Raw genomic sequence first — 22,960 nt, 5'->3', positions numbered from 1 at the left:
CCTAATCGATTTGGGGAAGATGAGGGTAATTTGATCATTTTATTATTTAATTTTAATGGGTTTTTATCAAAAGGGTATTTTGGTCATTAAATTCCCTGAAACTAACGTCTAACGTCCCAAATTAACAGACTGGACTAAAGTGCTACATTGTTTTGAAAGTAAGGAGGAATTTATAATTAAAAAAGTTATGAGGGATATTTGGACAAATAGGAATTTTCAGGGGGCATTTGTTAAAAACCCTAAATTTAATAGATACACACGTAAAATGCGGGAACCCGACACGAAGAAGGGAGAGGGTAGAAAGACAGAAACATGAGTGGGAGTCGAGCTTTCTGCAAATCTTCTCTCCTACTTCCCTCCGTCACTTTCTCTCCACTCAGTTTTATTTCACTTCGAAGAATTAAGCTATCATCGAAATTCGTTCGAATGGCAACCGAATCCTCCTCATTGAACAACAGCGACAAGAGTGCTGCAACTGTTGGTACTGCTACAGATGGAGACGGAGGTTCCACCTCTCACTCAGTCGCGCTTTCCCCCTCCAAGAATGACCACTCCACCTCATCTGCTTCCTCTGCTATCGATTTCCTCTCTCTCTGCCATCATCTCAAGGTACAAAAAAGCCTCAATACCTTGCTTATTTGGTTGAGACCGTTTCGATTATTTTGCTTCTTGTCCGAGAATTGAGGTGTAACAAATGAAGAAACTTTTTTTTGCTCTTAAACTGCTGTATTTGAATATGAATCAGACCACGAAGAGAGCTGGATGGGTCCGAAAGGGGATTCAGGGTCCAGAATCCATAGCTGATCACATGTACCGAATGGGCATCATGGCTTTTATTGCTACCGACATTCCTGGCATCGACCGTGACAGGTTAGGGTTTCTGACATTCCTGACATAGCATTCTATTGTCGAATTGTCTTATTTTCTATGTCCAATGAAGAATGATCTTCGTTTTAAGTGTTTCTTCCCCCCCATTTCAGGTGTATAAAAATGGCAATTGTTCATGATATTGCTGAAGGTAGGAATCCAGTTTCCACTTCCTCTCTAGTTTGTTTTTGTTATATAGATTTGTTCAGGTATGTTGATCTTACAAGGAGTGTTGTTTGCTGGGTTAATCTAAATTATTCCATTCATGCAAGTGCCAGAGGAAAACTGGAGAACAGAATGATGTGAACCTCTATATTGGGGGGGGGGGGGGGAAATGCGATAACGAGTGAGGAAATCCTATTAAATTCTTTGTTACTCTGGGGTCGGGCAGACTAAGTGGTGCATCCCATCCACCTTTGTGTCTGTTACATGTCGTGCCATATTGTTGTTATTGAGCTTTTAGTTTTTTCTTTCTCAAAAAGATACATTTCCTGGCATCCTATTTGGCAATTGCTGATATGCCACTAGCAAAATCACCTAGATTGCAAGTACGCTCATTAGAATGCTGATAAGCCACTGTACTATATGTTCATTAAAGTATGGCAAAATGTTTTGTGCACAACCACTCATGATGCACAGCCATGCACACAACCTTTGGAACAGGGATAAGGGTCTACAGTGCACCCCCTCACCCCCTGATGTAGATACACTACCTTGGACCGACCCAAACCCAGTTGGGTATCCAAACCAAGATGAACCGGTTCCCAACCATGTTTTGGTTCAGTAGGATATTTAGAATTTATTTTATTTGGGAAAGATATGTAATCTTTTATTTTTGGGGTAGCTATTAGACTTATAGGGAAATTTCCAATTTAAGTTTTATTGAGTTTCTATTTTAGTTAGTCTAAGTTTTAGGAAGTAATTAGGAGTCTTTATTTTTAGGAGCCTTTTATTTCTCTTTATATATGATGTAATTCCCCATCGTTGGAGACAGATTTGAAGAATGAATTGAGTTTATGGTTAGAGTAGCCTGAGGGTTGTGTGCGTATGCACTCTTCCTCCCCCCCCCACCCTCCCTTCTTCTAATGCGATTTCTTCTCTCCCCCTGCAACTCTAACTCTTCTATTGCTCTCTCTGTGAAGCCCACCATAGCAGATCACCATCTTGGTCTGCATTATTTGGTATCAGAGCCGAAAGATCCATTCCCTTCCTGTCCATCTCTCTTCTTCCATTGTCCTTCTTCCCTGTATTCTTTTTTCTGCATTGCTGTTCGACCCATCACACCAGCATCCCATCTCCTTCCCATTAACCCCAGCAAACCCCTGTGATTCTCATTAAAAAAAAAAAAAAGCCTGCGTCACTCTCCATCTCCCATCCCTCTCCTTCGACCCCACTGAAACCCGAAACCCACCTTCCCTTTCCTTTCTTCCTCGCTGTAACAGTGAACCAAAAAAAAAACAAAAAAAACTAAACTCACTCCTTTCGTCGACCCACCCCACCCCTGCGATTCCTACCAACAAACCCCCAATCCCATCTCTTTCGATTCCCTGAGCATAATCCCCAACCCACCATCACCCACTTCCTTGGTTCTGCCAGAACCGACCAAAAAAAAATGGGCAGAGAGAAGAGAAAGTGCGAGACAAAGAAAGAAGAAGAGAAGAGAGGGCGGAGACTGTACAGAACAATGAAAAAAAAAATCACATACCTGGCTTCTGGTGTCGACTTCCTGCTGCGATTTGACACCCTCACTCGCAGTCACCGTCTTCCCCTTGGAGTCGAAGTTGCACAGTGGTTCTTCGATTCTGCCAAAGGTTCCTTGCTTCCGCCATTTCTTCCCGTGGGCAACCTCTCTGGTTACCAGCGGTAGAAGCCAAGTTCACGTCTTCCAGATTCTCACCCTGCCACATCACATGATAAGTTATTCCTTTTAATCCCATTTTTTCCAATATTGCCCCTCCCTTTTAACGTGACACTCTACCTTTTTATCTTTTTCTAGATTCCCATCAGGCCCCTGTTATTCTCTCTATCACCTGTTCTCCTTTAATTTTATTTTGTTCCAAGTGGATCCCTAGTATTTAATTTTTATTACCCATCATACTCTTTCTCTAGTCTACCTTGGTAACCCTTTAAGATTCTTTTAATTACAAACCTGCCCATGGACCCTTTTGTGTTCAAATTTAGAGTGCGTTTTCCCAATGGAAAGCTTGCTATGTTATTTATTGACGAAGGGCAAAGCCCCAATTTTGTCTCACGATCGGTGATAGAGATGCTATCCAAGAACGACCAGATCATTATTCACTCTGCGGATTATGTATTTGTCGAATTATCCGTTTCTTATTATTGTGATGGGGCTCATTGTGAGGTGTTTGATTCTCCTCAGCGTGTTATTAAATTGGGTGGTGAATGGCTAGAAGAACGAAAAGGCGTCATTGATCATGACGGAAACTTGTGCACCCTACATCCTTTTCACATGCCCCAGACACTCATTCTTCATGGGTTAGTTGATGATTTTTGTTCCAAGCCAAAAGAGGCAGCACCAGTGATACAACCTCAACCAAAGCACCCAAAAGTGGTGGCAACGGAAGATGTGCAGATCGTGGATCAAGTAACAACGGATTCCAGTGTAGTGAAAGCAATTCCACATCATAAGTTCGTTCTTCCCCACGATTTTCCAGACATGGATTCACCCCCAAAGCTTCATATTTTGGATTTTCTTCAAGTTGCAGACATGGAACCGATAACCCCCGCTCGTGAACTTTTATTTCTACCATTCTATAAAACTCAAGGTCGAGTTTTTCGCAACACCGAGAGAATTGATGCAGATACACTACCTTGGACCAACCCAAACCCAGTTGGGTATCCAAACCAAGATGAACCAGTTCCCAACCATGTTCTGGTTCAGTAGGATATTTAGAATTTATTTTATTTGGGAAAGATATGTAATCTTTTATTTTTGGGGTAGTTATTAGACTTATAGGGAAATTTCCAATTTGAGTTTTATTGAGTTTCTATTTTAGTTAGTCTAAGTTTTAGGAATTAATTAGGAGTCTTTATTTTTAGGAGCCTTTTATTTCTCTTTATATATGATGTAGTTCCCCATCGTGCAACTCTAACTCTTCCATTGTTCTCTCTGTGAAGCCCACCATAGCAGATCACCATCTTGGTCTGCATTATTTGGTATCAGAGCCGAAAGATCCATTCCCTTCCTGTCCATCTCTCTTCTTCCATTCTCCTTCTTCCCTGTATTCTTTTCTCCGCATTGTTGTTCGACCCATCACACCAGCATCCCATCTCCTTCCCATTAACCCCAGCAAACCCCTGTGATTCTCATTAAAAAAAAAAAAAGCCTGCGTCACTCTCCATCTCCCATCCCTCTCCTACGACCCCACTGAAACCCCAAACCCACCTTCCCTTTCCTTTCTTCCTCGCTGTAACAGCGAACCAAAAAAAAAAAAAAAACCAGACTCACTACTTCCGTCGACCCACCCCACCCCTGCGATTCCTACCAACAAACCCCCAATCCCATCTCTTTCGATTCCCTGAGCATAATCCCCAACCCACCATCACCCACTTCCTTGGTTCTGCCAGAACTGACCAAAAAAAAATGTGCAGAGAGAAGAGAAAGTGCGAGACAGAGAAAGAAGAAGAGAAGAGAGGGCAGAGATAGTACAGAACAGTGAAAAAAAAAATCACATACTTGGCTTCTGGTGTCGACTTCCTGCTGCGATTCGACACCCTCACTCGCAGTCACCGTCTTCCCCTTGGAGTCGAAGTTGCACACTGGTTCTTTGATTCTGCCAAAGGTTCCTTGCTTCCGCCATTTCTTCCCGTGGGCAACCTCTCTGGTTACCAGCGGTAGAAGCCAAGTCCAAGTCTTCCAGATTCTCACCCTCCCACATCACATGATAAGTTATTCCTTTTAATCCCATTTTTTCCAATATTGCCCCTCCCTTTTAACGTGACACTCTACCTTTTTATCTTTTTCTAGATTCCCATCATAGCCCTGTTATTCTCTCTTATCACCTGTTCTCCTTTAATTTTATTTTGTTCCAAGTAGATCCCTAGTATTTAATTTTTATTACCCATCGTACTCTTTCTCTAGTCTACCTTGGTAACCCTTTAAGATTCTTTTAATTACAAACCTGCCCATGGACCCTTTTGTGTTCAAATTTAGATTGCGTTTTCCCAATGGAAAGCTTGCTATGTTATTTATTGACGAAGGGCAAAGCACCAATTTTGTCTCACGATTTGTGATAGAGATGAGGATTATGTATTTGTTGAATTATCCGTTTCTTATTATTGTGATGGTGCTCATTGTGAGGTGTTTGATTCTCCTCAGCGTGTTATTAAATAGGGTGGTGAATGGCTAGAAGAACGAAAAGGCGTCATTGATCATGACGGAAACTTGTGCACCCTACATCCTTTTCACATGCCCCAGACATTCATTCTTCATGGGTTAGTTGATGATTTTTGTTCCAAGCCAAAAGAGGCAGCACCAGTGATACAACCTCAACCAGAGCAGCCAAAAGTGGTGGCAACGGAAGATGTGCAGATCGTGGATCAAGTAACGACGGATTCTAGTGTAGTGAAAGCAATTCCACATCATAAGTTCGTTCTTCCCCACGATTTTCCTGACATGGATTCACCCCCAAAGCTTCATATTTTGGATTTTCTTCAAGTTGCAGACATGGAACCGATAACCCCCACTCGTGAGCTTTTATTTCTACCATTCTACAAAACTCGAGGTCAAGTTTTTCTCAACACCGGGAGAATTGATGCAGATACACCACCTTGGACCAACCCAAACCCAGTTGGGTATCCAAACCAAGATGAACCAGTTCCCAACCATGTTCTAGTTCAGTAGGATATTTAGAATTTATTTTATTTGGGAAAGATATGTAATCTTTTATTTTTGGGGTAGTTGTTAGACTTATAGGGAAATTTCCAATTTGAGTTTTATAGAGTTTCTATTTTAGTTAGTCTAAGTTTTAGGACATAATTAGGAGTCTTTATTATTAGGAGGCTTTTATTTCTCTTTATATATGATGTAATTCCCCATCGTTGGAGACAGATTTGAAGAGTGAATTGCGTTTATGGTTTGAGTAGCCTGAGGGCTGTGTGCGTGTGCACTCTTCCTTCCCCCCCCCTCCCCTTCTTCTAATGCGATTTCTTCTCTCCCCCTGCAACTCTAACTCTTCTTTTGCTCTCTCTGTGAAGCCCATCATCGGAGATCACCACCTTGGTCTGCATTACCCCCATCCGACAGCTCTGTGCATGGTCGTGGACCATGCATGACCGTGCATAAAACCTGTCCCCTTAAGTATTTCACAATGTAAACAAACATCTTAAGTATTTCACAATGTAAACAAACATTGTACTCCGCCACTATACAAGCCAAGACCTATCGTCATCCTAATCAAAGTTATCTAAAACAGTCACTGCCGTCACGAGGAGTAGTTGAGTTTCATAGTCCAAGAATCCCATATCTGGTCGTACAAGTCGAGTGGGCTGAACATCCTTTCTCTTTCTCTAGCCACCTTCAAATACACCAAATAGTTTCCGTAGGTAGTGTATGGTTAGCTTGAAGCCCAAAAGGACTAAATAGTCATCCCATCCCGCCCTTTCCTGAACCTTTGAAATCCCATACTAAAGCTATTCTTTTAATTTACTGCAAAGTCGACAAGTTCATAGGTAAGGGCTGGATCCTTTCTTTCTCTTTTCATAGTACAATGCAACCTTTCTAATTACTATACACCCAATCGAGACAGTACTCATTCTGTTCACGGGTCCGTGTAAGTGAATAGTTTCAAACAAAGTCTGATGAGAGGAATGGGAAAATGGATGTGTCTTTATAGCCCAGGCTAACTCACCAGTTCAGCCCACAGCCAACGTGATGAATAGCCAAAAACTAGAGACGTTGGCCTAACTATCTAACAATGGAATTACGGTAGGTTACCAATCCCGGTTGCGGGAAATTGTCTAGTTAGCTTAGTACACCAGAAAGAAATTGGTGTTAGCTATGCTTCATCGACTTACTGAGCATCTTTCTCCTAAGTCCTTGGATGGAATTGATTAAATTAAACCCTATGCTTTAAAAAAAATAAATAAAACAGTATTCTATACTTTATATTTACAAAAGAAAGCTAATGTTTTTCATTTTATGTTATCAGAAGTTCTATTTCATCCAATATGTTGTAGCATTCCCATGGTCAATTTGTTTTTTATTGATGAGGTCAAAGCAACCTGGGAGCCAAGAGTGACTCAAGGCTTCAAAAGTTGATTAGAAATGCCTCTTTAGACCCTTTGTGTCTTCTGAACTAATATGCATGGAATCAGATATAGGTTTGATCCTTGTGTAAGTAGAAGTATTTTGTGGTAAATATCATGGAAAGGATGGAAAATTTTAAATGAAACTTCTTGATGAAATAAGTGGCAATGTAAAACCTAGGGACCATTATGTAAGCAAAACAACCATCTATAATGCCTAAATATCATATTGCTTATGATTGGATAGTAATCTTTGCAATTACATAATAAGTCCAAAGTCATAACCATCATATAATGCACCTCTTTGAAGTAAAACATTGCATAGTTATGTTATACTTTAATACATAATAAATTGGTTGTGTATAGCTTTTCTTTTTCATAGTTTTTTATTAAAAAGTGTATAAAAGTTAGCAAATAGAAATATATGATGCAAGGAGAATATAATGAAATGTTTACTTTACATATTGTTTTTCTATCCACCTTACATCAGTGTATGATATTTTTTAAAATATAATTTAATTTTGTTCATTAAAATTGTTGAAAGGCTAAAAGGAAAAGATAGTAATGGTGTGGAAACATAACAAAATATTTGTGTGTTACTGCCAATGGATGTACTCTGGTGGTGTAGGTTTTGATATTTTTATTATGACAAGCACATAGTTCTTTTGGAAAAAGAGTTAGTGTCTTTTTTGGTAGGAAAATGCAAACATAAAAACCCTTAAAAATTCTGTAACTTGTGATGATGTATAACTAAATATAAGTCGCACTTTTTCTTTATATTTTCCTGCCATCTAATGGTTTTTCTTTTTGAAACTTACATACTTTCTAATTATTGTTAGTGAGAGTATAAGAAAAGCATTTCACACTGAAAAAATATATATGGCCTGCATCTTTGGATAAGGTTTTGACAATCGATAATTTGATCACAAATGGGTGGAGGTAGAGGAAGGTGTGCGCTTCTTGTGCAGATGAAGAAGGGCAGTCATTTGTTTGCGGGATGCAAGTTTGCTGCGGAGTAATTTTTTCATCAGGGGTAGGGGTTGGGTCGGCTTTTCCGGACAAGTTGATGTCAGTAGACTTAGTACTGTGAAAATGGAAGGACAAATTTGGAAAACAGGGGCTTTTGACACTGTAATCGCTCTTCCTTAGACTTAGGGTTTTTTCAAAGAGGATGGTCATTGTGGGACAGAGGCAGTATTTTACTATGTAAGCAAGGCCACAACTTGTGGTCATATTGAATATCCATAGCAACATCGTTTGGACCTGTATCTGTATAAGTGAATGTATGAAGGATCTTCGACAGTTCTACCTCCCAGACCCTCCCATATGTATATAGGATCAGCTTTGGGTAGGGATTACAATGGACTGGTTAAATGCGTAACCATCCTGCACTATCCATAACATGTATGGATGTATGTGTTTGTGTCTGTCTGCCTGTGGCAGCTTTGGATTTGGTTTCGATTGCATTGTAAAATACCTTTAAGTAAAGGGTCCTGAATGTTTATATACTTTCCTTGCTTTTTCTTATTTTTTTAGTCAAGTTTCTCCCATCATATTTCCTGCCTTTCTCAAAGCCAATCAATAACTTCCCCGCTCTAATAAAACCCATGGTAAGTTCAGGTTGGTATTAGGTTCAGTTGGGTTGGGCTGAATTAGCCAAGGTTTTGCCAACTGTTCCAACTGAAAGGGCAGGAATATTTTATTTTCCCAGCTTCCAAGGGTCGAGAAAGTCTCTGGATGGTGGTGTATTGTGTATACTTAAACTTTTTCCTCCATGCCCTAGAAGCAGTTACTAAAACTTTTTCCTACATGCCCTAGAAACATTTTGTAGTAATGATGTTTTCGGTCTTGAGGTAGTGTTTCATAGATATTGGAAGCACATGGAATCTTTTTAAGTCTCCAATACCAATTCAACATTTGCAATATAAGCATCTGACACAATGTGATGGTAAGTTCAAGCTGGTGTTAGGTTCAGTTGGGTTGGGTTGAATTAGCCAATATTTTGCCAAATGTTCCAACTGAAAGGGCAGGAATATTTTAATTTTCCAGCTTCCAAGGGTCAAGAAAGTCTCTGGATGGTGGTGTATTGTGTATACTTAAACTTTTTCTTCCATGCCCTAGAATCAGTTACTACTTAACTTTTTCCTCCATGCCCTAGAAACATTTCCTGGTAATGATGTTTTCGGTCTTAAGAGGTTGTGTTTCATAGATATTGGAAGCACATGGAATCTTTTTAAGTCTCCAATACTAAATTTACATTGCAATATAAGCATCTGACACAGTGTGACACCCATTTCAAAGCATCTACGTAACTTAGCATTTAAAAAAGTCATATGGAAAACACTTAAAGAAATTAGTATGGAACATGGTACCCAGATTCTTTGTCCTTGACATGTTTATTTACAATATGGTTTTCATATGGCTTCCCTTCACTAATAGGTTCTATTGTGTATTCTGAAGCTATTTCGAGGTTTGAATTTTGACTTGTTTCTTGTAATATATTGTATAGCAATTGTTGGGGACATCACTCCATCAGATGGGGTACCAAAGTTGGAAAAAAGTCGACGGGAACGAGAAGCATTGGAGTACATGTGCAAACTACTTGGTGGAGGGTCAAGAGGTTCATTTTTCTTAATCATTTCATTTGCATTATTTTGAAAAACAAGTGATTTTCTAGAATTTGAAAATGGGTTACCACGTGTATACCTCACATAGCTGTACTATTAAAAGAAAATGGAATTATGTGGAAATGGGCTTATGGCAGTGTCCATGTAGAACTTAGGGTTCTACAATTTAGTAATCTCCAAGGGGTGGAATCAAATTTCACTAGCCCTAGGTTTTGATGAAAGAAAGAGAATGAAAATTTGCTGTTTTAGCTATGGAAGGTGTTGAATAATGTAAACCAGAATACCGTGGGGGTATTCTGGTAATTTGGGTGCTTTATTTTATGTTTTAATGTTGTTTTATGACCTGCCTAGCTATGTCGGCTATGGCAGGGTTATTTTAGTCATGTATTTTTTATATTAAGATCTATAAATAAAGGGGCTTGGCTGATCATATTCGATCATTCAAGCATTCTCAGAATTCTGGTTTTGATAACATGGTACCAGAGCTTCCTTCTCTGATCTAGCGTTTTCAAGACCTTCCCCTCTCCATCGATCTCTTTTCTTCCATCCCCTTCATCGATTTGTTCTCTCTCTCCCCTTTCTCTTCTCTTGGTTCTCTCATCCCTTCAAGGGCAGCACTAATGAGGTGATCCAATTATGGTTCGAGTGCTGCCCTCTATTCCACCTCAGTTTTAATGCCATAAAAAACTGATCGATAGCTGCTGCAATTTCTCTCTCTGCGATTTGGGACTGCTTCAACTTCTTTGGAAATCGATCTCATAACTCTTGGAAGATCGATCACTTATTTTGGAGCATCACTTGCAGGACTTCAGACAGCATCTATCGTACCTGCATTCTTATTGATTGAAGACCTCAAAAGTTCCAGCCTTTTTTTCTGCTTATCGATCTCAACTGTCAGGGTTTTGAAAAACCTTATCTATTTGGGCTTTTGGGCTGCTGTTTGTGGAGCTTTTTTGAGGGTTTATTCCCTGGACATACTGCTGCAATCGACTATTGTTTCCCACACAAATTGCTGCAGTTTTTTTGAAGACCAGAATTTTTTATTTTTCAAGATCGATTTCTGCCTGGCAGTTTTTTGAAGATCAGATTTCTTGATCAACTCAAGGTTCGATATTTTTCTTACTATGGGTGACTCTGAGATAACCTCGGCTACTTCTGGAGGGGATCAGACCAGGAGTGACTTCCTTCCCTATGCAGCAGCCATCAAGCTTGATGGTACTAATTACCTAATTTGGGCCAGATCATTATCTCTGACTGTGGCTGGTAGGGGACTCACTGGCCATCTTACTGGTACCACCAAACAGCCCACTGAAGAAGGTGCTGCTCGTACTAAATGGGCTGCCAATGATGCAATGGTAATGTCCTTTGTTCTGAACTCCATGACAATTGACCTCTCTAGTCAGTATCTTCTCCTTGACACTGCTACTCAGATATGGACTGCTGTCAAGGGTATTTATGGTCGTTCAGGGAGTGGTACACAAGTTTATGAGATTAGAAAAACTCTTCAAAACACTACTCAGAAGGAGATGACAGTCACTAAGTACTATGCTGCCCTCAAGTGCTTATGGCAACAATTGGATTACTATGCTCGGTTTCATCCTACCACTGCTGCTGATATTGCTGCCTACCACACATATGTAGATCAGTTTCGGGTCTATGACTTTCTGGCTGGACTCAATGATAAGTATGATCCTATTCGGGTACAGGTTCTTGGTCGGGTTCCCTTCCCCACTTTGGAGGAAACTTTTTCCTATGTACACAGTGAAGAGACAAGGAGGGCTGCTATGATGATTACTCCTAAGGTTGAAAGATCAGCCTTACAGACTGCTGGTTCCACCACTGACACGTCTGCTGATAATGTTGCTGCTACTGCTACTGCTAAAGAGCCTGTGAAGTGTGATTATTGCCACAACCCATATCACACTAAGGCTCAGTGTTGGAAACTCCATGGGAAGCCTGCTGATTTTGAGAGCAAACGTGGTCGTGCTAAGCCTAAAAACAAAGCCAATCACACTGAAAGTATAGCTCCAGCTCCCACTACTGACATCGGCCTCTCCCAGGAAGAACTTCAAGCTCTCCGGCGTCTCTTGACTACATCTGCTGCCTCTACTACATCTGCTGCCAATTCAGGTTCCTTCTTTGCCCCTACAGGTATTTCCTTTGCTGGTCATTGTGCATCAGTAGTTTCCACTCCTTGGATCATAGACTCTGGAGCTACTGATCACATGACGGGTTCCTCCAATCTTTTTAACACGTACTTTCCTGCGTCTGGTAAGGACAAAGTTAAAATTGTTGATGGGTCCCTCTCCTCTATATCTGGGAAAGGGTCCATTGGCTGTTCCCCTTCCTTGACATTATCTTCTGTATTGCATATTCCCAAGTTTACCACAAATCTTCTCTCCATTAGTAGTATCACCAAATCTTTGAACTGTAAAGTGACATTCTTTCCTACTCATTGTGTTTTTCAGGAACTAGACTCGGGGAAGACGATTGGATCGGGTAAAGTGCATGGCGGATTGTACCTGCTTGATGGAGATCCTGCATCTACTCAGGCATTACCTTCTAGGCTTTGTTCCCCAGCGTCGTTCTCTTCTGAATTACACATATGGCACTCTAGACTAGGACACCCCCCTTTAGGTACTTTGTCTACTTTATTTCTAGCATTAAGTAATTCATGTAATAAAGAAGATTTTTTTTGTGAGCCTTGTGTCTTGGCCAAACAGACACGTTCAAATTATCCACTTTCTAATAAAAGATCATCTTCTTTATTTCATGTTGTTCATTCTGATGTGTGGGGTCCTAGTAGAAAAGTTTCACTTTCGGGTCATCGGTGGTATGTCACCTTTATTGATTGCTTTTCTAGGTTTACTTGGGTGTATCTTATGCACAATAAAAGTGAGGTATTTTCTTGTTTTTAACACTTTCACAAGCTGGTTCAAACTCAATTTAATGCCACTGTTCAGACTTTAAGGAGTGATAATGGGAAAGAGTATATGGAAGGTCAGTTCCAAAAATACTTGGCTGCCCATGGCATCCTCCATCAGACCAGTTGTGTTGATACTCTAGCCCAAAATGGTGTGGCTGAGAGGAAGAATCGCCACCTCTTGGAGCTAGCTCGTGCTCTTCTGTTTGCCCGTAATTTCCCTTCCGTTTATTGGGGGGATGCTGTTCTTACTACAACATATTTAATTAATAGGGTGCCCAGTCGGGTCCTTAACTCTAGACCCCTTGTTGAGCTATTACTTGGTTCTTCCTCCTTTGTTGTTCCCCCTAAGGTTTTTGGCTGCGTTTGCTATGCCAGGGATACTAAGTCCCCAGGCAAACTTAACCCACGTAGTCTTCGGTGTATTTTCTTAGGGTACTTTGCAACACAGAAGGGGTACAAGTGCTATCACCCTCCATCCCGCCGGACTTTTGTCAGCATGGATGTCGTGTTTCATGAGCGTGTCTCCTACTATGTGTCCCCACATCTTCAGGGGGAGAGTCTTAGCGAAGATGTGTTGACTAAAGACTCACCTCCTCCACTCCAGTTGGTTCATGATGAGGCTTAATCTGTTCAGCCTCCTTCTAGTCCTCCTCCTCCTCCACCTGAGTCAGGGGGAGAGGTTCCTGTACAGGGGGAGCAAACCACACCAGCCCAGACTCCTGTCCAGAGGACCATTAGTGAATTTCAGCAGAGGATTGATGCTAGTAATATGAAGACCTATGCAAGGAAACATAAGCAGGTTCAATCAACTGTTGCTCCAGTACCCATCCAATTGCCGAACCTGGATCCAGAACCTGCCTCTCCACCTGATAATGTTCCTTCTCCTGAGTTACCTATTGCCCTTCGCAAAGGTGTCAGGACTTGCACGCAGCATCCCATTTCTCATGTTGTTTCTTATGACTCCCTTTCTCCATCATTTCGTGCTTTTATTTCTTCTCTTTCTTTTGTTCATGTTCCTAACAATTGGCAGGAAGCTCTATCAGATGGAAAGTGGAAGGCAGCCATGATGGAAGAAATGGAGGCGTTGAAAAAAAATAACACATGGGAGCTTGTGGTTCTTCCACCTGGGAAGAGAACTGTTGGATGTAGATGGGTGTTTGTGGTGAAACAGAAGGTGGATAGCACTGTGGATAGGTATAAGGCACGGCTAGTGGCCAAGGGTTTTACTCAGAAATACGTCATTGATTACCAGGAGACCTTTGCACCTGTTGCAAAGTTGAATACAGTTCGTGTGTTGTTATCATGTGTAGTCAACCTTGGTTGGGATTTGCAGCAACTAGATGCTAAAAATGCCTTCCTAAATGGAGCACTGGAGGAGGAGGTATATATGGACATTCCACCAGGGTTCTCTTGTGACAGAAATAGAGGAAAAGTGTGCAAGCTAAAGCGTGCACTAAATGGGCTGAAACAATCACCCCGAGCTTGGTTTAGTCGATTCCACAAGGCCATGATTTCTGTGGGCTATAAGCAGAGTAATGTTGATCACACACTCTTTATTAAGAGGGTTGGTGAAAAACTCACTGTTCTTATAGTCTACGTTGATGACATAGTGGTTACTGGCAATGATGGTGATAAGATCAGACAGCTGAAGACCTTCCTTGGCCAGGAATTTGAGATTAAGGATCTAGGAAAATTAAGATACTTTCTTGGGATTGAAGTGGCCAGATCTTCAAAAGGCATATTTCTCTCCCAAAGAAAGTATGTACTAGACTTGTTGCCTGAAACAGGTCTGCTAGGCTGCCACCCTTCGGATACTCCTATGGATCCTACTGCTCGGCTCAAGGAAAATGTGGGTGAGCCTGTTGATAAAGGCCGGTACCAAAGGTTTGTAGGGAAGCTGATTTACCTTTCACACACTCGTCCAGACATTGCTGTCGCTGTGAGTGCTGTGAGTCAGTTTATGCATGACCCCTACACTTCTCATATGGAGGCTGTTCTTCGCATTCTACACTATTTGAAGTCAACTCCTGGAAAAGGCATTCTTTTGTCTTCACATGGTCACCTACGGATAGAAGCATATACTAATGCTGATTGGGCTGGTTTTGCTGATCGTAAGTCTATTTTTGGATATTGCTCCTTTGTAGGTGGAAATCTTGTCACCTGGCGTAGCAAGAAGCAAAATTTAGTTGCTCGTTCTAGTGTTGAAGCTGAATTTTGAGCTATGGCACAAGGGATTTGTAAGTTACTTTGGCTTAAAGGTCTGCTACAAGATCTGGGTACTCCTATTTGGCTTCCTATGATGCTGTACTGTAATAACAAGGTTGCAATCAGCATAGCACACAACCCGGTACAGCATGACCGTACCAAGCATGTTGAAGTGGACAGGCATTTCATCAAGGAGAAATTAGAAGATGGGCAGATTTGTATTCCCTTTGTGACTTCCTCTGATCAGCTTGCTGATGTCTTCACCAAGGGCCTGCCTGGAAAGTTATTTCATCCTAATCTAGTCAAGTTGGGCATGATCGACATCTTTGCTCCAACTTGAGAGGGAGTGTTGAATAATGTAAACCAGAATACCGTGGGGGTATTCTGGTAATTTGGGTGCTTTATTTTATGTTTTAATGTTGTTTTATGACCTGCCTAGCTATGTCGGCTATGGCACGGTTATTTTAGCCATGTATTTTTTATATTAAGATCTATAAATAAAGGGGCTTGGCTGATCATATTCGATCATTCAAGCATTCTCAGAATTCTGGTTTTGATAACAGGTATAAACAACAGAGGGAAACTAGAGTTCAGGTGAAACTATTGCTATGGTTATATGTTGATTAAAGGACGAAGATTTGAGTTGATACTTGATAGAAGATGGCTATGACAGTGTTATTGTGAGACATGAAGTTTAGTGCAGTAAATGGTGAAAGCAAACTACTTAAGGGCTTAAAGAAACCACTCTGAGAGAAATAGAAAACAGCGAGTAGACTAGAAAAGAGAAGAAGAGAAAACTCACTTGGTAATCCACCTTTAAAAAATCCTGTGAATAAAGGTTTATTAAACTCGGAATCGGGATCCAGATCGGGTCCAGCCAATACCGATTCCGATTCAGCTGGATTCGACCTCAACCATAGAAACCCAGCATGGATCGGCTGCTCTGGATTGGCCGAATTGGGATTGGGCTCGGCCGATTCCGATTCAACCAATCCAATTCCAATTCTTGAAAACCTGCTGTGAATTTACACAACTAAAGCTCTCTCTCTCTCTCTCTCTCTATATATATATATATATATATATATATATATATATATATATAGAGGGAGCGGAATGACGGCCCTGTCCCCTGCGAAATATGAAAAAACCCACCCCTGTTGATGCCCCACCTGTGCTCTCATTGGCCCCCTGCGCTGTGCAGGGGCCACACTAATGTAAGGCCGGATCACGAAGGACCTAGCCCCAGGCAGCATTTTCTTGAACAAAGTTTAATGCTGGTTTGGTCTTCAAAACTAGGAAACAATTGATGAACTTGTAGCAGATATCCTTAATTGATCCCAGAACTTGTAGCAGATCACACAATGAAAATATAGAAAAAGGAAAAATAGAAGATGGGATAGAAGAAGGAAAATTTGGATTGAGCCTCTCACTCTCTCCTGGGTCTCTCACCCACGACTTCTCACCATACCTGTCTCTCACAGGAGCTGTCTCTCACAGCCATTGATGGCTTTTTAATCAAGCTCGTTCTTTTTTCTGAAACTCGACTTGGCTGTTTTCAGCCCTTTTTTCTTTATTTATTCAAATTGATTACATCATAGTATTCTAGAGATGGAACAAAATCCTAGTAGAAATCTAATTAACTAACAAATAAAGAATCCTAAACAATAGAAACTACCCATTACATAAAACAACCCTATAAAATAGGAACTTCCTAGTCTAATAAAATCCCACGCAGGGTATAACTGAATCCTAGAATTTCTCCTAATCTAGATCAGTTTGACAACTGTTTTGACTTGAAAAGAAGGCCTCCACGCACAGCATTACAGCAATATTGCCTTTAGCTTGGTCTACACCAGCTGGCCATGGGGCCCACCAAATCTGGTCATTATCTCCTTTAATTGCTAGTTGATATCTCATACTGTGCTGGAAATAACTGCTCGATATAATAGGAAATATGATAGAAAATATCTCCTTAAATAACTGATCGATCTCCTCTTTAATTCTGAAGTAAATCCACTTTCATTCTGGAAATAAATCAACTTTAATTTCTGCTGGACGATAGGGGGAATGAACCTGGACAGGTTCTTGCTCATTCCTTATAATTTGCTCCTCAAAATTAGAAATCTGGTCCATCGAACCAACCAAGAACCAGACCACATCATCAAACCAGGCTGCCCCCTACAGCAGTTGAATCCCACTACACTGGGCTGGTTTTGTAGTTAAATTGACTGTTTGAGTTAGATTAGGATACTTAATAGTTGGATAGAATTCTGTTTTGAGTTTATTTACTTTATTGACTGTATTAGTGATTAGGAGTCCTTTTATGAGTCAAATTAGGAATTTTGGAAGATCTATGTATGTGTAATACATCCATCATCAATTAGAAATGATTTGAGTTAAAAATATCAGTTTTTTTTCTAAGAGTTTTGGTGTTATTGAGCAGTGCATACGGGATTGGTATCTTAAACCTATTTTCTTCTCTTTTCTTCTATTCTCTTCTTCCTCCCAAGAAGATCGATCTCCTCTCTCTTTACTTCCCTTAACAACGCAGTTGCTTCCTTGATCTCAAATCTGATCACAGATTTGTTTATTGGGCCTGCTTGCATCTGAGATCCTTAATCTGGATTTTCAGATTGCATCAATTGGTATTAGAGCCGAGCTTGAGGCTACATCATGGAGCTCCTTAATCTGGATTTTGTTATGAGTCCTTGTCCTCTTCCTATCAGGCATTTGTTTCCTCCATATCTTCTGTTTCTATCCCGCAGGGATGGAAAGATGTTCTGACTGATCCCAAGTGGAAGGCTTCTATGCTAGAGCCTAGAGGAAATGAAAGCTCTTAGGAAAAATGGAACTTGGGAACTTGTTCCACATCCTAACGGGAAGAAGGTGGTGGGATGTAAGTGGGTGTACAGTGTAAAGCATAAGGCAGATGGAACCATTGAAAGGTACAAAGTGAGGCTGGTTGCCAAAGGCTTCACACAAACTTATGGCATTGATTACCATGATCCTTTCTCTCCTGTTGCCAAAATGAATTCGGTTCGTGCCCTACTATCGTATGTTGCCAATTTGCATTGGAACCTCCGACAACTAGATGTCAAGAATTCGTTCCTAAACGGGGATTTGGAGGAAGAAGTATATATGCACATACTTCCTGGGTTCAAATCTTCCTCCACAGTAGGGAAAGTATGCCGATTGAAGATATGGACTCAAACAAGCTCCACAAGCTTGGTTTGGATGTTTTTTGAAGACTGTGATGAAATTTGGTTACAAACAAAGCCAGGCAGATCATGGCAAGGTTACCGCTCTTATTGTATATGTATATGATATTGTTGTGATTGGAAGTGTAATGAGGAAGAGATCTCCAAGATCAAGACTCAATTAGCACAAGAATCTGAGATTAAAGATTTGGATATTTCCTAGGAATTGAAAATGCTCATTCCAACAAGGGCATCTTTATTTCTTAGAGGAAATACGTCCCAAATCTTCTCAGTGAATCTGGAAAGCTTGGATGTAAGCCAGCTGAGTCTCCTAAGGAATTCTCTTGTTAAGACCGTATGAATCGATTAAAACCTTGAAGTCGACCATCATCTTAGCAGCAAAGGTGGTGATCCAGTTGACAAGGAGGGCCATCAGGGATTAGTTGGCAGACTGATTTACCTCTCACACACACGGCCAGATATAGCCTATGCAGTAGGAATTGTCAGCCAATTCTTACATGACCCTTATACTACACATCTTGAGGCAGTTTACTGAATCTTGAGATCAGCCCTTGGGAAAGGTCTTTATTCTCCAATAATAGCTGTTAGTAAATCAGATTCTACTAATTAGATCAGAGCATGCATAAAAAGAAGAAGAGAAGACAGAAAAAGAGATGAGAAAGGAGATGTTGCAAGTTCCAAGAGAGGAGAGAACCTGCGGACAGAATTAGTGAATCTGCCGCAGGTCTGCTCCCTTATATAAATATAATAGAATGAAAAGACACATAAAAGGACAAGTATGCCCTTACATAGTCGACCCTACTAAGGACAGAAATAAACATACTCAACAAAGACAGTTTTGTCCCTATAATAACAAAACTCAACACTCCCCCTCAAACTGGGGCATATATATCACCCATGCTCAGCTTGCTACAACACGACCGAAACCCAGGAGCAAACAAGGGCTTGGTGAACACATCAGCTACCTGATCAGATGAGGAGACAAAAGGAGTTTCAACAAGCTTCTTCAAGACGGTGCTCCGAACAAAGTGACAATCCACCTCTATATGCTGGGTCCTCTCATGAAAGACCGGATTACTAGCAATATAGATGGCTGCCTGGTTGTCACAAAACATCTTCATAGGGGTTGGAACAGGAAACCCCAGCTCAAGAAGGAGAGACCTAATCGACATCAACTCTACAGTAGTATGAGCCATGGCCTATACTCTGCTTCAGCATTGGACCTGGCAATTGTGGTCTGTTTCTTGCCTCGCCACTTAATCAGGTTTTCTCCAACAAAGGTACAATACCTTGTAGTAGACCAACAGTCACTAGCCGAACCTGCCTAATCTGCATCGGAATAGGCAACAAGCTCCATATGTCTATTTGGCCGATAAATTAGTCCCTTCCCTAGGGCTCCCTTCAAGTACGAAGAACCAAAACTGCTTCATCCCAATGAGACTTACACGGGGATTGCATAAACTGGCTGAGAACCCCAACAGAATAGGATATATCTGGCCTAGTGCCTGTCAAATATAGCAACTTCCCAATCAAACTTCAGTAGGCATGTACATCCTTAAGACACTCACCATCATCAGAGCCAAACTTGTGATTAGGATCCATAGGAATGTCCATTGGCTTTGTAGCAAGCATACCAGTTTCGGTCAGGAGATCTAAAATATATTTCCTTTGGGATAGGCTGATTCCCTTTTTACTTCGTATAACCTCAATCTCAAGAAAATAGTGAAGCTAACCAAAATCTTTAGTTTGAAAGTGCTGCTGTAAGTAACTTTTCACCTCCTTGATCCCACTCTCATCATTTCCTGACACAATGATATCATCAACATAAACCATCAGAACCACCAACTTCTCTCCTTGGCGGCGAACAAACACAGAATGGTCTGAGAAGCACTGAGTAAAACCACAATCAGTCGCAACAAAACTAAACTTTTCGAACCATGCTCGGGGGGACTGTTTCAGCCCATAAATAGCCTTGTGTAACCTGCACACACGTCTGCTATCCTGCCCCTGAGTAACATGCCCTGGAGGTTGCTCCATATAGACCTCTTCAAGCAGGTCACCATAAAGGAAAGCATTTTTTATGTCTAATTGGTATAAAGGCCAATCAAAATTCACCGCAAGTGAAATAATAAGACAAACAGAGTTCAGTCTAGCTACAGGAGAGAAGGTCTCAAAGTAGTCAACACCATAGGTTTGGGTATACCCCTTAGCAACCAGACGGGCTTTAAGCCGCTCAACAGACCCATCAGAATGATACTTAATAGTATATACCCACCAACATTTAACCAAATCTTTACCAGGAGGTAAATCCACCAACTCCCATGTATGTCAAGTTAGCAAGGCATCCATTTCCACATCCATGGCATTCTTCCAAGCAGGGATAGTAAGAGCCTCAGTGTGAGTGCGAGGCACAGTAGAACTGTAGAAGAAGATAAGGCAATAGCAAGACTATGAGAACAAGCTGGAAGATGGGACAAGGAGACAAATTTCTCAATTGGATAGGCAACTAAAGACTTTTGAGTACATGAACGTTTACCTTTCTGAGTAGCAATTGGTAAGTCATCAGGATTTGGATTAGCTGGAAGGGCAGGAGAAGTAGGTATGGGTAGATCTCCACCAGAGGTTGAGGAAGGTATAGGAAGCGATGCAAACGGGCCAGGCTGATTTGAATGGAGCTGCCCAAAGTGCCTCTTGCGCCAGTACACCTGTTGTGGAGAAGACTAAGTAACAATGGTGGGAATAGGAGGAGGGTCAAACACAGCTAATGGGTCACTAGACACGGTAGGCTGATCCGAAAAATAGGAGGTACCTTCAAAGAAGGTGACATCACCACTAACAAATTGTTTCTTAGTAAGAGGATTATAACACCTATATCCCTTCTAGGTCCTAGAATAACCCAAGAAGATACACTTGGTTGACCGAGGGTCCAATTTATCACCATGGAGATGGTGATTATGAACAAAACAAACACACCCAAAAACACGAGGTGGCAAAGTAAAACTCGAAACATCCGGAAACAACACAGAGAAAGGTGACTTGTCACCAAGAATAGATAATGGCATTCGGTTAATAAAAAAACAAGCAGTAAGAATTGCATCACACCAAAAATGTTTGGACACTTGCATATGCAACATGAGGGCCCAGGCAATTTCAAGTAAGTGCCTATTTTTTCTCTCCGCTACCCCCATTTTGTTGAGGAGTATAGGAGCAACAAGTTTGATGAATTATTCCATTAGTAACACAAAAAGAGGATATCTTAGGTTGAACTAATTCCAAAGTATTATCAGACCGAAAGACCTTTATAGAAGCATTAAACTGATTTTTTATTTCATTGCAAAAATTTGGAAACACACTTAAAAATTCTGATCTATCCTTTAAAAGGTGCAGCCAAGTAGTTCAGGAATAATCATCCACAGAAGTCACAAAATAACGAAAACCATTTCTATTACTTACCCGACAAGGACCCCATACATCTGAATGCACTAATGAAAATAGAGAAGTACTACGGGGCAAAGGACGAGAGAGATAAGTAGCACGATGATGCTTACCCAACTCGCAACCCTCATACTCTAATTTATTTAAAGTCTTAAACTAAGGAAAAACAATCTTTAGCATAGATAAAGATAAATGGCCTAGCCTACAATGCAATCTAAAAGTGGACTCTCCACCAACAATAGTAACCACAGTCGAAGCAGAAGGGGCAACACTACTCAGATAATATAGCCCATCTCGTTTACACCCTCCACCAATCCTCCTCCTCGTGTGAAGGTCTTGAAACACACACTAAGAAGGGAAGAATGTCATAGAACAATTCAGATTCTTGGTAAGTTGACTCACAGAAAGAAGGCTTAAAGGAAATTGGAGAACATGTAACACAGAGGAAAGGGAAATATTAGGGTTAAGACAAACAGTACCATGACTGGTAACGAGTGTGGAAGAACCTCTAGCCACAATAACAAGAGGGGTATGGGAGTCAGATGAAATAGAGCTAAAAATTGATGACTTACCAGTCATATGAGCGGAAGCCCTTGAATCAATGATCTAGGGTGTGGAAGTGGAAAAGAAAGCAGCAGGTGTACCTGCATGAGCCAGTGTGGCAGCGGTAGTAGATGCCCCAGTTGTGGAAGTGGATGTCTCTGGACTCTTGATACGACGCATGAAGTGTTGCATCTCATCACGGAGGTTGGTAGAAGAATCTCCCATGGTCGAATCAGCCTTTGCATCATTAGGAGTACCAAAATCAGTACCATCTTCTGGAGCTGCATGATTGGCCAAGTTTTGAGCCCATTCAGGTTTCCCATGCTTGGACCAGCAAGTATCAACAATGTGATTTGTCTTCCCATAATAAGAACATAACCGAGCTCCTTTATCACCATGCTGCCCACCAGAATTTCGACCACCAAAACCACGTCCTCCCCCTGAACCACGGCCTCTAGTAGTAGTAGTAAAAGCTGAATTCTCCTTAGGGTTGGTTTCAGGTATGGAACTAGGAGATACGATGTGTTGGAGTCGAGAGAAGGTGTCATTCAATGTGGGGACAGATTCACCAGCAAGAAGATGTCCCTTTATAGCCTTGAGGCTAGGATTCAACCCAGCCAGAAATTTAGAGACAAAATTCATTCCTTTGGGCCTTCAACTTCTCAATATCAGTGGTAAGTGGCTGGAACACATTGAGTTCTTCAACCATGCCCTTAAAAGCACTGTAATAATCTTGGAGGGATTTGTCTGACTGTTGAAACTAAAATAACTTTTCATAGAGCTCGAAAATTCGGGTCATACGCTTCTATTGAGAGTATGATTCCTTGAGGTCATCCCACACCCCCTTAGCCGTGGTGTGGAACATTACATTG

At 41.1% G+C, this 22,960-nt stretch overlaps 1 protein-coding gene across 3 annotated transcripts in view; it reads left to right on the top strand.

Moving 5' to 3' along the window:
- The first annotated feature begins 261 nt into the window (after window positions 1–261).
- The window catches only part of LOC122660295 (5'-deoxynucleotidase HDDC2), a 35,703-nt gene continuing 13,004 nt past the window's right edge, over window positions 262–22,960 (top strand). For all 3 annotated transcript variants that reach the window (XM_043855538.1, XM_043855539.1, XM_043855537.1), the window contains exons 1-4: window positions 262–609; window positions 746–870; window positions 981–1,018; window positions 9,644–9,754. In XM_043855538.1, coding sequence (XP_043711473.1) covers window positions 313–609; window positions 746–870; window positions 981–1,018; window positions 9,644–9,754 — 571 coding nt within the window. In that variant the 5' untranslated portion in view covers window positions 262–312. The remainder of the gene's footprint in view (window positions 610–745; window positions 871–980; window positions 1,019–9,643; window positions 9,755–22,960) is intronic.

This window comes from Telopea speciosissima, chromosome 4 (genome assembly GCF_018873765.1).
Source record: "Telopea speciosissima isolate NSW1024214 ecotype Mountain lineage chromosome 4, Tspe_v1, whole genome shotgun sequence".
NCBI lineage: Eukaryota > Viridiplantae > Streptophyta > Magnoliopsida > Proteales > Proteaceae > Telopea > Telopea speciosissima.
Note: the sequence above shows the minus strand (reverse complement) of the source record. Positions and strands in the feature narration are given on the sequence as shown.